Source organism: Microcaecilia unicolor, chromosome 9 (assembly GCF_901765095.1).
Source record: "Microcaecilia unicolor chromosome 9, aMicUni1.1, whole genome shotgun sequence".
Lineage (NCBI taxonomy): Eukaryota > Metazoa > Chordata > Amphibia > Gymnophiona > Siphonopidae > Microcaecilia > Microcaecilia unicolor.
In genome coordinates this window covers 24262646-24280934 of record NC_044039.1, presented here as the reverse complement: position 1 = coordinate 24280934, position 18289 = coordinate 24262646, and the positions used below count along the sequence as shown (strand labels likewise).

At 41.8% G+C, this 18289-nt stretch overlaps 1 protein-coding gene across 3 annotated transcripts in view; it reads left to right on the top strand.

Annotated features, from left to right (window-relative positions):
- Nucleotides 1-18289, top strand: part of CDK17 (cyclin dependent kinase 17) — a 191804-nt gene that overhangs the window by 146687 nt on the left and 26828 nt on the right. For all 3 annotated transcript variants that reach the window (XM_030214340.1, XM_030214338.1, XM_030214339.1), the window contains 5 exons: nt 4027-4121; nt 5478-5540; nt 10746-10869; nt 15656-15776; nt 16099-16196. In XM_030214340.1, the coding sequence (XP_030070200.1) occupies nt 4027-4121; nt 5478-5540; nt 10746-10869; nt 15656-15776; nt 16099-16196 (501 nt within the window). The remainder of the gene's footprint in view (nt 1-4026; nt 4122-5477; nt 5541-10745; nt 10870-15655; nt 15777-16098; nt 16197-18289) is intronic.

Genomic DNA, 18289 nt, shown 5'->3' with positions numbered 1-18289 from the left:
TATTCTGTACTTAAGGCAAGCAATACTGATTTCCTTGTTTCATTAGTAGTGGTTTTCTATAAAATGTCATTTTAAAAACTTTCATCCTTGGACCACAAATGGGTCTAGATTTCATGGTAATCGAAGTATACAAAAATTATCCTGAAACATAAACCTGTTTTGAGGGTCCTGAGGACCAGTGTTGAGAAGCATATAACAATTTATTTTTACGAGACTGGGAGACTAAATGGCAGAAGACGTTTAACATGAGCAAGTGCAAAGAGATGCATATGGGAAAGAGGAACCCGAATTATAGCTACGTCATGCAAGGTTCCACATTAGGAGTCACTGACCAAGAAAGTGATCTAGTTGTCGTCGTCGATGATACGTTGAAACCTTCGGCTCAGTGTGCTGCTGCGGCTAAGAAAGCAAATAGAATGTTAGGTATTATTAGGAAAGGAATGGAAAACAAAAATGAGGACTTTATAATGCCTTTGTATCGCTCCATGGTGCGACCGCCCCTCGAATATTGTGTTCAATTCTGGTCGCCGCATCTCAAAAAAGATATAGTGGAATTATAAAACATGCAAAGAAGGGCGACAAAATTGATAAAGGGGATGGGACAACTTCCCTATGAGGAAAGGCTAAAGTGGCTAGGGCTCTCCAGCTTGGAGAAAAGGTGACTGAGGGGGAGATATGATAGAGGTCTATAAAATAATGAGTGGAGTTGAACGGGTAGACGTGAAGCGTCTGTTTACGCTTTCCAAAAATACCAGGACTAGGGGGCATGCAATGAAGCTACAAAATAGTAAATTTTAAATGAGTTTGAGAACATTTCTTCACTCAACATGTAATTAAACTCTGGAATTTGTTGCCAGAGAATGTGGTAAAGGCGGTTAGCTTAGCAGAGTTTTAAAAAAGCTTTGGAGGGCTTCGTAAAGGAAAAGTCCATAGACCATTATTAAATTGGACTTGGGGAAAATCCACTATTTCTGGGATAAGCAGTATAAAATGTTTTGTACTTTTTTGGGATCTTGTCAGGTATTTGTGACCTGGATTGGCCACTGTTGGAAACAGGATGCTGGGCTTGATGGACCTTTGGTCTGTCCCAGTACGGCAATACTTATGTACTTATCTTTCAATATCAGCATAACAGTAATCTCCCCTAAATCCAAAGAAAATGTCCCCTCAGAGAGCAGAATTCAAGTCGGCTAAAAAGTTGCTGCTTAAACTTCAAAGGCACAGTTGACGTCGCAGAAGGGGAACAACTAGCTAACATACTGAGCTAACTAAAGCAATGGGGCCCGATAGGATACATCTGAGGGTGCTCAACGAATTCAGGGAAGTTTTGGTGGCTTTGTTGTCTGACCTCTTCAGTGCTTCCTTAGAGTCTGGAGTGGTCCCAGAGGATTGGAGAAAGGCGAATGTGGTCCCTCTGCATAAGAGCAGCAGGAGATTGGTAGTTACAGACCTGTTAGTCTGACCTCTGTGGTGAGTAAACTAATGGAAAGGCTTCTAATGCAGAGGATTGTGAGGTTTCTTGAATTGAATGGACTGCAGGACCCAAGGCAGCATGGTTTTGCTAGAGGCAGGCCTAGACATTGATTTCTTTGACTGGGTGACCAAACAGTTGGATATAAGAAGGACACAATATGTGGTGTACTTGGATTTTAGCAAAGCCTTTGACACTGTTTTGCACAAGCGACTGATAAATAAACTTGAGTGCCCTCGGTATGGGTCCCAAAGTGACTGGCTTAAAAACTAGTTAAGTGGAAGGAGACAGAGGTTAGTGGTAAATGGAGCTTGCTCTGAAGAAAAGGATATTATCGGTGGTGTACTGCAGGGATCAGTTCCTCAGGTCGTCTCTTTTTAACAACTTTGTGAGTGATATTTTGAAAATACTGTCTGGTAACATTTTTCTCTGCGGAGGATACCAAACTCTGTAATAGGGTGGACAACCCCAGAGGGTGTGGATAGAATGCAGAAGGATCTGGCGAAGCTTGAAGAATGGTCCAGCAATTGGCAACTCCGATTTAATGCAAAGAAATGCAGGGTCATACACTTAGATTGCAAAACTCCAATGGAATGGTATAGTATAGGGGGTGAAGTACTTCTGTTTACGAAAGAAGAGTGAGACTTGGTGGTGATTGTGTCTGATGATCTCAAGGTGGCCAAACAGATAGAAAAGGCGATAGTGAATGCCAGAAGAATGCTCAGGTACATAAGGAGAGGAATAGGTAGCAGAAGACAAGAGGTGTGCCCTTGTATAATTCTCTGGTGAGGCCCCATTTAGAATACTGTGTGCAATTCTGGAGGCAGCACCTATGAAAAGATATAAACAGGATGGATTTGGTCCAGAGGGCGGCTACAAAATTGGTCAGTGGTCTCTGTCGTAAAGCATATGGAGACAGACCTAAGTTTCTCAATATGTATACATTGGAAGAAAGGTAGGAAAGAGGAGATATGATAGAGATATTTAAATACCTCTGTGGCAATAATGTACAGGAGGTGAGTCTCTTTCAAATGAAGGAAAACTCTGGAATGAGAGGGCATATGATTAAGTTAAGAGGTTATGAGCTCAGGAGTAATTTAAGGAAAGACTTTTTCACAGAAAGTGTGGTAGATGCATAGAATCGCCTCCTGTGGAGGTGGTGGAGATGAAGACGGTGTCTAAATTTAAGGAAGCACGGGACAGGCACATAGGATCTCTTAGGGAAAGGAGGAGATAGTGATTGCTATGGACCGGCAGACTGGATGGGCCGTTTGGCTCTTATCTACCATCTTGTTTCTATGTTTGTTAACGTATTTCTTATAAAACTTATCCATAGCTTTCCCCTCCAATGGTAAAAACTTAGACCGAACCCTATCCATTGGTACTGCTACAGAAACCCAAGTCAGGAAGTCTCCTGGTAGAGAGTCTAAAGACCCTACTAAAGACAATCTACACTTTAGTAAATTTGACTGAAAAAATGTGCCAACTCTACGACAGACAGCCTTTCCACTTGCACATGGCCCAGACAGCCATTGGTGTCAGTACGATCACATACCTATCTAAATAAAGCTTTCACATCCCTAGTATCCTCACCAAACCAGAATAGTAGGCCTCCTTCTTACTCAACGCTAATTGCAGTGCTCTGTAGTCTCAAAAAATAAATTGATTCTAGAATTAAGGCTTGTGCTTGTAGTCTGTATATGAATGGCGGGTTGTATAAGTACATTACTTGGGGAATCTTATGTTAATTGTACAGATTAACTATGAATAGGCTGTGATTGTTTGCTTTCTGTTAAGATTCACTAGGAATTAGCCAAGAACCTGAGCATCTCACAGCATCGGTGCTCTCTGATTAAATGATTCTGGCAGTTAAAGTCCCAGATACATACACAAAAGTCTTCAAGGCTTTTTTTCATTCTCCAATTTGATGTTACTTAATAGCTCTCAATTCCTACAGCCAGTGATGGACAAAAATTAGGTGGTGCAACAAGCATCATTGTTATGGTCATTCGTCCTTTCCTGCCATCATCCTTCTCCATTACCTATTTCTCTAGTCTCTGAATTTATTATTGGTGGGGCAATTGCACCACTGCAACTATTCATGAATCACTACTGCCTACAACATACCCATCATACACAGCTTAACATATTTAGGCTGTACTAAATTGCTGCTCTTAGTCAACTTACTAATTTTGTACCTGTTTAGTTGTATACGTACTGGTGTTTGAAAACCAGCTCCCTCTGCATTCCTTTCACCATGCTTGGGAGCACCCCTATTTCTGATTACTAGATCTAGCCGCCATATGAAACTTGACAAGCCATATTTATCTGCCAGGGGGTGTTCAGTTTTCAGCCCCAGGGATTTGTTTGGGTAGCTCCTTAGTTGCTGAGGTAAATCTGTTTTCAGTTGTCTTCGAGTTCTCTGACGTCAGTAAACATGGATTGTGTTAGTTAAGTAACTTATTGAACCTGTGTGCTCTGACCATATAGAATTTAATGAGCTGTTTTTTTTTTCACCAGATATCTATTGATTTCTTTTCTTTTCTGGATTATAGTGTCATTGTTAAAGGACCTGAAGCATGCAAATATTGTTACATTACATGATATTATACATACGGACAAATCTTTGACACTCGTCTTTGAGTATTTGGTAAGCACTTAGAGAACCTTTAAAAATCTACATTTGTTCTGCAAAATCTAATGTGTTCCGTTTCTTGAGAAATTTAAACATTAATGTCTTAAGATTACCCCTTGAAAATCAAGCTATTCATTTGCTATGGTATATCACTAAACTTTACAGAAATAACTGTATTCTTTGTAACTTCTTTTCCCTATACGCACAATCATCCACAGCATTAATGCAGCTGGTAGAATTACACAAAGACAGAATGTTCTTTTCTGAAAAAGTGTTGATATATCAGCCTTTCAGATATGAGTTGCAGCAGGTTCTAACAGTAGGGATTGTTCAGAATAGTGCTAGCAGCTGGTGGGCAAAATAGAAATTATTTCAAAAGAATATTGTACTCTGTGTACCCTGCAGTATTTCAAAAGCACACAGAGCAAGTACTAATACCAACCCTGTGTCAGAGAAGGGATTTACTTCTGAATTATTGTTTGTTTTTTGTTTTAATTTGAGCTGCTTCTTTGAAATTCCCCTGATTCCTAACTAGAACAGCATCACAAATAACCTTATATGGCATAGGTGAACATCTGGAACAGACTACCAGTAGTGGTATGAGCCAAAACAGAGAATGCAGGCATGGTTGTGACTGATACTAAGGACCCTTAGTGGCAGCATAAGGGAAGGAAAAGACTATAGATCAAATTGTGTCAGTGGTAGCAGTAGGTATCAGACTGCTGCCAACCATAGCTTATCAAGTGACTTATTCCCTTGGCAAGATACTATGTGGTCTGCCATTGCCTGCTGTAGTCTGCAGTGTCTGGTCCTTTTCAAATGGCCTCCCACCCAAGCCTGACTTTGCTTAGCTTCTCCAGACTGATGAGTTCAGGGTTTACTCAGGATAGTACTTGTTGTGGGGGTGGGGGTGAATATAAATGAACCAAGTGGTTCTTATTGGTCGTCTTTTTCTCTGCCATTTGTGTTAACAGTTGGTAAAGAGCAAAAGGATTCAGTGAATGATAGATCACTTGTTATGACTTATCTCAGAAATATAGAGGAAGGTGGGTATGGGAAGCAATACTAAAGGAAGCAGAGGGGAGAAAGAGTTTTGAGCATATTGAGGCTATATGGCTTATTTGAGGTTACATATTAAGTTAGTGGCAGTAGTGTAATGGAGCTCTAGACCTTCATATTCACATTTCCATACTCGGGATGTTGCATTGCAAGCACAGTTACTTCACTATTAATATTTTAAATCTTATTTTCATGATATGAAAACTATACATAGAAACAATATAAACAGTAGGGATCTAGATGTAATATTGGAGATGGGTTGGAGATGTCTGAAAAATAGTCTAATAAATTTTATATGATGTGTTTTATCAGGACAAGGATCTCAAACAGTATATGGATGACTGTGGGAACATCATGAGCATACACAATGTAAAAGTGAGTTTTTCCAGAATGCATACAACTGAAATAGTGCTAAACCAAAGAAGTCCTTCACCATGGTTCTCCCTTGGTCTGTTTTTTTTTCTGATTTATATTCAGAAAGCAGAACTTCTGGCTGTCTAAAGGAAATTAATTTGTCTTTTCTATATTTACTTTGTATATGTTAGTGTAGTGACATAGAAACCCAGTTAGACCATGTGCTTACTTGATGAACTGTATTTCTTTTTCATCTCTGTTAGACTAGCCCAGACAATGGATTGAGTCTCCCTACTAGCAGATAGAGGTAGAGATACTGAACTATTCCAGTGACATCACTAGTATAAGATCTGATGCAGCCTGGAATTCTTCAGTATTTCTCTACCTTCAGCAAATGGTGTAGGTCTGATGCAGCAGGTCTCATCCTTTGGCCTGACTCCTTAGGATGCAGTCCATGGACTGTGTCCTTGAGGTTAGGTCCTTGGGCTGAGAGCTGCTGGAGTTTGGGCCATGACCCTTACCTCCAGTCAAGTGCAGAAGTGTTGAGCTCCCAGCTCAGGGACTTTAGCTTGGTGAGATGCTCGCTGGTGATCTCTGTGTGCCCTCGTTACTGATGTCCCCTGCAGCATTGAATTACTTTAAAAAAAAAGGGGGGGGTGAAGAAGTTGTGGAGAGCATCCTTTAGTGGCTATTACAGTTGAGTGTGGTGGAACAGGTTCCCTGGGAAAGAGTTGGGAATGCTACTCAATCTTCTTCATGGTCCCCAAGAAAGGAGGATCTTTTCAGCCCATACTGGATCTCCATGGGGTCAGTGACTCCCTGTGCAAGTCCTGCACTTCCGCATGGAAACCCTATGGTTGGTGATTGCATCAGTCCTGCTAGGTGAGTTCCACACCTTTCTGGATCTGGCGGAGACCTACCTCCACATTGCTATTGAGTGTTTCAAAAATACTGTCTGTGGTTTTGCATTTTGGGCAAGCATTTCCAGTTCAGGGCTCTACCCTTTGGACTGGCTACTGCCCCCACAAACCTCCTCCAAGGTCCTGGTGGTAGCTGTGACCATCTGTGCAAATGAGGCAGTTGGGTGCATGTGTACTTAACAGGTTGATCCAATCCAGCTTTAAGGCTGTCATCATGGAGGTGATTTGTTGTCTCACCTCCACTAGTCACGAATTATCACAAGAGTCAACTGTCTCTCAAAAGTCAGCATACCTCAAGATGCATTTTGACACCAAACAAGGTGTAGTATTCTCCCAGACAAGCACATTCAAAAGCTGTAGTCCCAGAAGATGCAGCTGTGTTCAGGGGCCTGGGAATATCTTCAGCTGCTTGGATCCATCGCCTTCACCCTAGAGGTGGTGCCTTGGGTGAGAATGCATATGCGCCTGCTCCAGGGAACCCTGCTGTCTGGTTGGGTCCTACCAGTCCCAGGAGTTCAAGGTTCATCTTCCCCTCTTGGGGTCTCCATGCCAGACCTTGACTAGGTGGGAAAATCCTCACCATCTCCTCAGGGGAGTTCCACTGAATCCACTTGAGTGGTTGATGGTGACTACCAGTGCTAAGTCTCCAGAGATGGGGAGCCTATTGACCGGGGTGAGTGGCATAGGGCCATGGTTGCAGGGAAGGGCATGGTCACTTTTGGAAATACACCAAAGATACAGTAAGGGGTCCTTTTACTAAGGTACACTAACAGATTTAGTGCACGTTAATCATTAGCGTGTGTTAAATCCATTAGCGCACCTTAGTAAAAAGACCTCTAAGTGAGCTAATTACAAAAAAACCTAATGGTTTAGACAAAGGAAGTGCAGAAGGGGACTTCTGAACCCACTTATAAATCGTGGGTTCAGAAGTCCCCTACTCTCTAAAAAGAATTGTAACTGGGATGATTCATAGAAGACATAAGAATGATTATCCAGATATTACACATTTACATGGATATCAAGTCTGAAATTTAGCACCTAAATCCAACATCTGTTGATAAGAGAGAATTTTTCTTTTTAATCTGTGTCCATCTTGATACATCAGGAAATACAGAAGTCTTTCCTCCCAAGAAATTAGTCAGATAATCAAAGAAACAGTCATATTAAAGCTGCTTTATCCTGAAGAAAAATGAATGAAACCAAGACAGTTGCCCTAGTGGTCACCTTACCATTGAACTCTCAATATTTGTCACATTCAAACTATCAGATATAACATCCTTCAGAACCCACAAACTGCCTCTGAGTTGGAACATCAAAAAATATATCTTTGCAGAAGAGATGCCAGAATCAGAATGTGAAATCTCCATTAATAATCTGTAAAACTTTAGGAGTAACAGTTGACATTTGGGGAAAATTCAAAATCTTCAAGTTCAAATATCTAATGATCAAAATTCTCTCCCTTTCAGTGTAAAAAAAAAATCTTCTTGTGAAATATTAATGTATGAGTCTGTTAAACTTGCTAAACTTGAACTCCCAGATCTTCAAGTTTATTATTGCAAGAGTTAACTCCTTCCAACTTCTGCAGCCTAATGGTTTGATTGAATAGCTGTTATAACTCCCATGTAGACCTTGTAAAGAGTCAAAGGGGGGACCATGGCCTTAATCTCCCCCCTCCCCCGTTGGTTACTTTCCATATTCTCCATAAGTGATAATTCTACCAGACACACCACAGATGAAACCAGCAGGAGAAGCATAAGGCTGAACCCCACCCACAGCTGTTTGCTTCAGCAGTAGATCCGTCACAGTTTGTGACCTTTCAGCTGTTTCCACCCACCAAGCTGGTAGGACTGCTGGAATCACGAGACCAAGCTATACCTCTCCCAAGATCTGGGCTCTTCCTTACGCTTGGGTCAGCTGGAACACCCCCAGAGTATTGTCTCAAACAAAGTTGGAGATCTCCATCTGTTGTAAGGAGGGGATCTGTGTTGGGCAGGCAGGAGCCTGATATCCACCCTGCCTCCCTGGAATAAAGAAAATCTAAACCTCAGCAAACCAGGAAAGGTAAAGGTAAAATTGAGCTTTCATAGTAACATAGTAGATGATGGCAGAAAAAGACCTGCACGGTCCATCCAGTCTGCCCAACAAGATAAACTCATATGTGCTACTTTTTGTGTATACCTTACCTTGATTTGTATCTGCCATTTTCAGGGCACAGACCATAGAAGTCTGCCCAGCACTAGCCCCGGCTCCCACCACCGGCTCTGCCACACAATCTCGGCTAAGCACCTGAGGATCCATTCCTTCTGAACAGGATTCCTTTATGTTTATCCCACGCATGTTTGAATTCTGTTACCGTTTTCATCTCCACCATCTCCCGCGGGAGGGCATTCCAAGCATCCACCACTCTCTCCGTGAAAAAATACTTCCTGACATTTTTCTTGAGTCTGCCCCCCTTCAATCTCATTTCGTGTCCTCTAGTTCTACCGCCTTCCCATCTCCGGAAAAGGTTCGTTTGCGAATTAATACCTTTCAAATATTTGAACGTCTGTATCATATCACCCCTGTTTCTCCTTTCCTCCAGGGTATACATGTTTCACCAGTGCATCTTAATTTGACATCCATCTTGAATCTTGTTTTCTATCTTTTGACCAGTTATTCATCCACAATGCCACACTGCCCTCCCATGACTTTTTAATTTCCTCACAAGTCATTCATGAGGTACTTTGTCAAATGCCTTCTGAAAACTCCAGAGAGAAGATAGAGAAGAGAAGGAAAAGGATGAGAGAGAGGAGAAAAGAGGGGGAAAGGGAGCTTTGGGGGGGGGGGGAGGATTAGTGCTGATTCAACTCCCCCCCCCCCCCCCCCCCCCCCCCCCAGGCACTGCAACTCTTCCTCAAAGCAACCCATACTCATTAACTCACATGTTCACACAGTGTTCATTCAGCTTCCCTTGCACTCGGCACTCAAATGCAGAGGAGGAAGAGGTGGGTGTATTGGAGAAACTGGCATGTAAAGGAAAGGGAAATTCATGTTTGAGCAAAACAGAAAAACACAGAGAGCACTGCAGGAAAACATGCTGTAGACTGAAGTCTGTTGTACCGGCTGTTATATATCATGATGTTGATTTAAAATAGAAGTCCTTTACAATTAGGGCTCCTATTCTTAGGCATTAATAAATTGTAAATTTAGGCATTTATTTTTCAGCTAAATAGGGGGAGGTTTGCAGGTACCAAAAAATCTGTGTTTTTGCACCACAGATAACTGTTGCTGGATATCTTTTTCAGTTGAATCAAATATGTATATGTGTGTCACTTGAAGTTGGCAGTGCAAGAAAGTCTAGGGGTGGGGTAGGAGACTACTAGAGAAGTGGTATAGTTCAATTATTTATCCAATAAACATCTGTTAATATTTTTTTTGCATTGGAGCATTTTATCATCATTTATTCAGTTAAAACCTAAAATCCAAAGCCCTAATTATAGTCATACAAATAGACTTTGTGACTGTGTTCATGCCAAATCATTATTTCTTCCAGTTTTCTAGAACAACCTAAAGGCCTTTGCCCCATATATAGTTGCTCATGGGGAGGGGGGGGGGGCGTCTTCATTTGGTAAAGAAAGGTCTTAGCTGAGGAATCCAACTTGTGTGACTACAGGAAGCTGCTTGTCTTTAGAGAAAACAAAGTGTTTCTTACAGTAATAGGTGTTCTCTGAACACAGCAGTTAACACATCACACTGATGGTTGCATCTCCCCTTTTTGGACTTGTTCGCCCTAGTCACAGGTCTGTTATTAGATATAAATGGAGCAGTGTGGGACCACAGCAGTACAGGAACTTTTTTAAATTTTTTTGTTACATTTGTACCCCGCGCTTTCCCACTCATGGCAGGCTCAATGCAGCTTACATATTGTATACAGGTACTTATTTGTTCCTGGGGCAATGGAGGGTTAAGTGACTTGCCCAGAGTCACAAGGAGCTGCCTGTGCCTGCAGTGGGAATCAAACTCAGTTCCCCAGGACCAAAGTCCACCACCCTAACCACTAGGCCACTCCTCCACTTTGCATACATGATTGACTTCTAGGCCTTTCCAGAAAGCTCCGGATTAGCTGTCCATTCAGCACCAAATATGGTCACATGATCCCACTTCAATAACTGTTGAGCTGCTGTTTTCAGATATAATTTGTTACAGGTAAGCAACTTTGCTTTCTTTTACTGCTGATTTCTTGACCTTAAAGTATAGCCATGGAAAAGGGGTAGCACATTTATTATTGTTTTTAAATTCAAATTTGTGTTTGTGTTCACCTTGATAGATATTTTTGTACCAGATTCTGCGAGGCTTGGCCTACTGTCATAGGAGGAAAGTGTTACATCGAGACCTGAAGCCACAGAACCTGCTCATCAATGAGAAAGGGGAATTAAAATTAGCAGATTTTGGTATGTATTAATTTATCTTTTGAAATAAAGAATGGTGATATTTGTTTTATATTAATATAAAATATTTTTCCCTAAATGATTCTCTCCATTTTTCCCACAATTGAAGAAATAAGGTAATACAAGACTGCTTGAAATAGGTCCTCATTTAAAAAAAAAAAAAAAAGAGCATTCAAGATTTTTCTCCCAATTTCAGGATCCCTCTTCCACTTGAAAGCCAGTCTGTTTAAATGTTACCAGTGACAATGGCACATGGAGAATCATAAGCCTCATTACTATAAATGAAAACCAACTCATAGACGTTTATCATTAAACTAGCCGTTGAGCCCGTAAAAACGGGCTGATATTGGGGTTTTCCTCCCCCCCCCCCCGCGAGGTCGCCACCGCTCCCCCCCTCGGAGTCGCCGCCGCCACCCCTCCACCCGGCCCGGGCCCTCTCTTCGCTTCTGAACTTACACATCCATTTGCCGAACGCAGCAAGGCACATCAGCTGAGCTGCCGTGGGCCCTTCCTTCTCTGCCTGTGGCCCCGCCCTCCTGTGACGTAACGTCAGCGAGGGTGGAACACAGGCAGAGAAGGAAGGGGCAGCTCAGCTGATGTGCGTTGCTGCGTTCGGCGAATGGATGTGTAAGTTCAGAAGGGAAGAGAGGGCCCGGGCCGGGTGGAGGGGTTGCGGCGGCGCCTCTGAGTGGGGGGGGGGGGGCGGTAGCAACCTCGGCGGCGCAGTTTCCCTCTCTGTCCCGCGCCCCCCCCCCCCCCCCCCCGTCATCACGTATTGACGCGGGGGCGGGACAGAGAGGGAAGTCTCTACTGCACATTTGCGAGTGAGTCGGTCACTCGCCATTTATGTGTTTGATTTGCAGTACTTTGAAGGTTATCAATAGAAATCAAACAAAATAAAACATGGAAAAGAAAATAAGATACCTTTTTTTATTGGACATAACTTAATACATTTCTTGATTAGCTTTTGAAGGTTGCCCTTCTTCGTCAGATCGGAAATAAGGCAATGTGCTAGCTGACAGTGTATATAAGTGAAAACATTCAAGCATTACCTTAAGAACATGGAGGAACTACAGTACTTTGAACAAATTTTAAGTGTTTATTCACTAAGAATAGAGATCTATTAGGTATTTCCACATACCTCCTCCTTCGCCACCCCCTTTTCCAATTCATGCAAGAGAATGAGATTAGATAATTCATGAACAAGAGATGCTTCTGAAATTAACATAATGGAAACACAATTTTGTAGTTTTATAGATTAAACAAATTGCAAAGGCGCGTGATCCCCAAAGGAAAGGGTTTTTTTTTCCCCCTTACATTTACAATCCTGCCCCTGCACCTTTACGTGACAGTTGCTTCCGTCATCATTTTTAGTGATCTATGAAGCTTTGATTGAGTTTTTTTTAAGCTATTCTAGAATTATTTTTATCAAATGTTTCCCATTGACGTCACACATACTGGTGCCTTGTCTATATGTAACATATGTGTGCAGTTTATCAAATTTAAAAGGTAGTGTTGAGTTTCCAAATGGCCTCGCAACATTTTTTTTTCTGTCGACAAACAGGCTGAGTCGAGCATATGTGGGTGATATCACCTGATGGAACTTCAGAGTTCTGAGCATATGTGGCCCTTTCCCATATGTAGTGGTTTTCTCAGTTGCTCAATTCGTTCCACTCAGCAAATGGATACAAACTGAAGCTCTCCTTCATAAAGAATATTTGCTGTCTTCTGGTGTTTTTCTCCTTTTTACTCTCAGGAAGAGATACAAGTTATTTTATTTAAAAATATTATGTTGCTGAAGTAGAATTTTGTCCTTGTCAAAAATGCAGCAGAAAAATCCAGAACTTTGACGCTCGTTCCAAGTTTCTTGGGAACCTTGAATAATACAGTTTTCTTTTCAATCTGTTGGTCCACTCTGCTTTATCTGTGGATTGAGTACATGTAGATCTCTGCCTCTTTGTGAATTTACCTATCCATGGCCTACTCAAAGACCAGCAGAATCCACTCGCTGTTCAAGTCTCTCAAAACAAAAAAAACCCTCCATTGGATGTGATTTGCAGAGTCCAGCTAGCTCCAGGGTTCAACACAGTCAAACTTCCCCAGGCTTTTTTCCTCCAATATTCCACCTGGCAGAGATCCGTGAATGCTAAATCACCTGAATAGAAAACCTGTCCATGGGCGCATTGATGTCAGCCTCCATTTCAGAATATCAACTTTATATTGTCCAATACGTGCACACAGTCTTCCAGAAAGTCCAGTTTTTCTCACCAAGCCTGACTTCACAGTTTCAAGCACACTTAGGTTCAATACCAGCGGAGGTGGATGTATGGTATACACCTTTTGTAAGCATTGTCTATGATATTTTTGAGACCTCATCCAGGATGTCCACTTCTCCAGATGCAACCGGGCATTTGGTTTGGCTGCATGCCTCCAGATTGTGTCAGGGCATTCATTTTTTGCTGACAGATACACCATGTATAGACGGAGACTTTTGATACAATGAAAGGTCATTGTTACACTCTGAAGTATCTCTCTGCTGTTCCACACTCTTCTGGTTCATCAGACAGATGTCACCAAAGGTTTCTACCAGCACAAGACTTTGAACTGTCAAAAACGGGCACCAAAGAGTCCTCTTCCTCAGAGATTTTGTCAAAGTGAGAAGTCTCAGCCTAAGCAATAGATGCATGCTTCACCAGAGAAGCAGCCTTCCTTATGACTACCATCTATCTTAGCAGTCACAGCCTCTCCAAAATACATATACTGCCCTTCCTGTAGATGCACTGTTTCTTGAAGAGTTTACGGACCATTACCATGAATTCCTGAATTCGGAGTATAATTCAAAATGGTTACTACCTCAGGTTTCTCAGTTAGACCCCCAGATCAACTGTTGCACTAGACCCACCTTTCCAACTCTCATATCGCCTCATGTAAGATGATATTTTTTTCTTGGTCTAATACCATAGAACCTGTCCCTCTAATCAAAGTTTCTATTTCACATAACTTCCTCATTCCAAAGAAATCAGTAGGGCTACATCCCATTCTGGACTGCAGAGATCTTAATCTCTTATTGCACAAAGAGAAATTCAAAATGATCATTTTGTTGTGTTCTATTGTTTCTGTTTAAAAAAACAAACAAAAAAAAAAAAGATTGGCTCCGCTCACTGGATTTCAGAGATGCCTCTGCATACATTCTAATTCATCCCAGCTACACAAAATACCTCCGATTCTGCCTCCTGACCAGTCACGTCAGGTACAGAGGCCTTACTTTTGCCTGTCGTTGGCACACACAGTTTTCACTAAATGCTTGATGGTGACAGCAGCCTATGTCCACCCCAGTATCTTCAGGTGTTCACATATCTTGGCAACTGGCTCCTAGTGGGCTCTTCAGAAATGCAAGTCCTAGGTTTTTCTGATCAACTCTCAGAAGTTATCTTTACAAGTCAAGCAAGAGTTCTCATTTCTCATCTCTGTGAATTTGTTTTGGATGACAGGTACTTTAAAAGTCATAGCAGCTGATTCACACTACTTGTTCTCTAGCTTTATTCACTGCAAAAGGCTGACTCATCCAATCAGATTATTCAATTTGATCTTTTTTTTATTTTTATTTTTTTATTTTTTTGTTACATTTGTACCCCACACTTTTTCCCACTCATGGCAGGCTCAATGCGGCAGGCAATGGAGGGTTAAGAGTCACAAGGAGCTGCCTGTGCCTGCAGTGGGAATCGAACCCAGTTCCCCAGGACCAAAGTCCACCACACTAACCACTAGGCCACTCCTCCACTAGCAATATTCCATGTAGAAGTCGGCCCTTGCAGATCACCAATGTGGCCGCGCAGGCTTCTGCTTCTGTGAGTCTGACGTCCTGCACGTACGTGAAGGACATCAGACTCACAGAAACAGAAGCCTGCGCAGCCTTCTACATGGAATGTTGCTAGTGGAATAGCAACATTCCATGTAGAATCTCCAATAGTATCTATTTTATTTTTGTTACATTTGTACCCTGCGCTTTCCCACTCATGGCAGGCTCAATGCGGCTTACATGGGGCAATGGAGGGTTAAGTGACTCGCCCAGAGTCACAAGGAGCTGCCTGTGCCTGAAGTGGGAATCAAACTCAGTTCCCCAGGACCAAAGTCCACCACCCTAACTACTAGGCCACTCCTCCTCTGTTGCTACTATTTGAGATTCTACATGGAATGTTGCTTTTCCACTAGCAACATTCCATGTAGAAGTCGATCCTTGCAGATCACCACTGTGGCCGCGCAGGCTTCTGCTTCTGTGACTCACAGAAACAGAAGCCTGCATGGAATGTTGCTAGTGGAATAGCAACATTCCATGTAGAATCTCCAATAGTAGCAACATTCCATGTAGAATCTCCAATAGTATCTATTTTATTTTTGTTACATTTGTACCCTGCGCTTTCCCACTCATGGCAGGCTCAATGCGGCTTACATGGGGCAATGGAGGGTTAAGTGACTTGCCCAGAGTCACAAGGAGCTGCCTGTGCCTGAAGTGGGAATCGAACTCAGTTCCCCAGGAGCAAAGTCCACCACCCTAACCACTAGGCCACTCCTCCACTCTCTCTGTTGAAATCTATTTGCTCTATTGTGAAAATATTTGAAGTTGTACATATTTCATCATTAAAAATCTTAGAATCCAGAGACATGAAATAGAGTAGTAATATGTTAACCAGTGCTTAATATAGAACTTTAAATAAATTAAAATGGCAGACCTCTATGCCTGCAGAAAACAAAAACATTAATAAAGTCTTTTTTTTCTTTTACTTTGAAGGATTGGCACGAGCCAAGTCAGTCCCAACTAAGACTTACTCAAATGAGGTTGTCACGTTATGGTACAGACCACCAGATGTCCTGCTTGGATCTTCAGAATATTCAACACAAATTGACATGTGGTATGTCTGCATGTGGTAGCAACTGAGAAAACCTATCTGAATAGGGATGGGGGTACATAATAGATGATCCAATTTAATGTGATGTGTGTAGTGGACAAGAGCTCTGTTTCAGTGTATTCTGTTCTCTTTTGTACATTGTAAAATTACAGTGTTCAGTTTATGTTTTGGTAATTGGGCCTCAGAACTTTTCATCTTAATGTTAGCTGTGCAGAAAATAAAATTCTTGCAAGAGAGACTAAGAATCTAAGGGAATGGGTTAAGGAATGCTGTGATGATTCATGCTTGACAATTCATTTTTCTTTCCTCTGACCCATCTGCAAAGGGGTGTTGGATGCATATTCTTTGAAATGGTATCTGGAAGACCTCTGTTTCCAGGTTCAACTGTGGAAGATGAACTTCACCTGATTTTCAGACTTCTAGGTAAATTAAATTATTTCAGACAAAGGCCTTTCTGAGCCTTTCTGTTGACTAGAACATACATGTGATACAAGTGTTAGACGTCTTTCCTACATATATTGGTTTATTATAAAACGTAGATTTTAGACTTTTCAACAGATAAGAGAAACCGTATCCCCTAGTACTTGCAATGAAACAGTTCCATTATGCAGCAGTAACACTTAAATTAAGAAGAGGCAGACAGAGGACATAACCTTTGGAACTAAATCCCCACCCCCACCCCCATCCTGATGCTCTGAAGTGCCTCAGAAGTTTTCATACTTTTGTAAATTTTCACATTCTGATTGTTAAAAAACACATTTAAGAAAAGAAAGCATTAAAATAGAAGTTTTTTTCATTGATCTATTCATAGTAACATAGTAGATGACGGCAGAAAAAGACCTGCACGGTCCATCCAGTCTGCCCAACAAGACAACTCATGTGTGCTACTTTTGTGTATACCCTACTTTGATTTGTACCTGTGCTCTTCAGGGCACAGACCTTATAATTCTGCCCAGCACTATCCCCGCCTCCCAACCACCAGCCCCGCCTCCCAACCACCGGCTCTGGCACAGACCGTATAAGTCTGCCCAGCACTATCCCCGCCTCCCACCACCGGCTCTGGCACAGACCGTATAAGTCTGCCCAGCGCTATGCCTGCCTCCCAACCTCCAGTCCCGCCTCCCACCACTGGCTCTGGCACAGACCCTATAAGTCTGCCCCGCACTATCCCCGCCTCCCAACCTCTAGCCCCGCCTCCCACTATACTGTCAATGTGAAGGAACAATGATAGAAATATTAACAAAGTAATCTACTATAATAAAACTCACCCTCAACGTTCTGAGGACACTGATGTCAGTGAAGCCAAGCCCTGACTTCCTTCAAAAAGGTTCGAAGGTTCGTGGTGGTGAAGCCACCAAAATCGCTCTGGGCCCCGCCCTCGAGGGTGGAGCAATGGCAGAACAACGAAGGGGTTGGCCAGGGATGGGGGGGGTGTTGGTGAGGAAAACCTTGCTAGCGCCTGTTTCATTTGCTCAGAAACGGGCCTCTTTTACTAGTTAAGAATAAGAAACCAAAATTCTTGATTTAAGGCTTCACACCTTTTGTTGTAATGAGGCCCACAATGAGATCAGTAGATGAGCTGATTTGAATTCTTCTGAATCAAGCTGTTTTCATTTCATTTATTTTTCTAAACTGCCTATCTTTATGCTTCTAGGTGGTGTACATCTAAACAGACTTAATTGGTATACGTAACAAGAATATAATACATTAAACCATTAAACAGAAGATAAACGCATCAGTATGTAGCCTGTGAAAAACTTTAAAATCAGCCATATGGTATCTCAAGTCTTTAAATCCTTTTCTGAAAAAAAAAAAATACATGGTTTAAAAATGATATTATTGATTATCTCTATTCATTTATAATCTATTTTTAAAAAACACTCATTGCCAACCAGGATACAATGTTAAGATATTTAAATATTTTTTTATTGAGGAACAAGGGAAAGCTGCATAAGCTTATCAAAGTCACACAAGAAAATATCACAACCTGTAAAGAAATTAACTGCTATCTCCACATTAAAACATTTTGACCAATCCCAATGTCCAAATTATTCAACTCCAATTAATCGTATGGGATCCCTAGGTTCTTATAGCATCCCAGTCAAATCTCACCACCTCTCACCTCTCCATACTCCAAGCCCCTCATCCAACTGATTTGTTGGTCTTATTCACCTCTGCATGGCAGTCTCTAATTTATTCAAGATTAAACTATAACTCTGGGATTTAGGGATTGTAAATAGGGATCCCAAATCTTTAAAAACTGTTTCTTATGTTTAAGTGAGTGATAGACATCCTGAGCTTCCAGGGTCAGGAGAGTATGGAACTGATTCCTCTAGTGCCAGTATTTGGATGAGTCCTCTGCATCCAGTATTACAGAATGACTTCCCCCCCTCCCCCCCCCCAAAAAAAAAAAAAATCACACTCGTTTTTTTGCCCATTTACAATGGTCAGATAATATAGTCAGGAATCTTAAATGTTCTCTAGATATTACTAATGCCTCAGTTTTGTTAAAAATT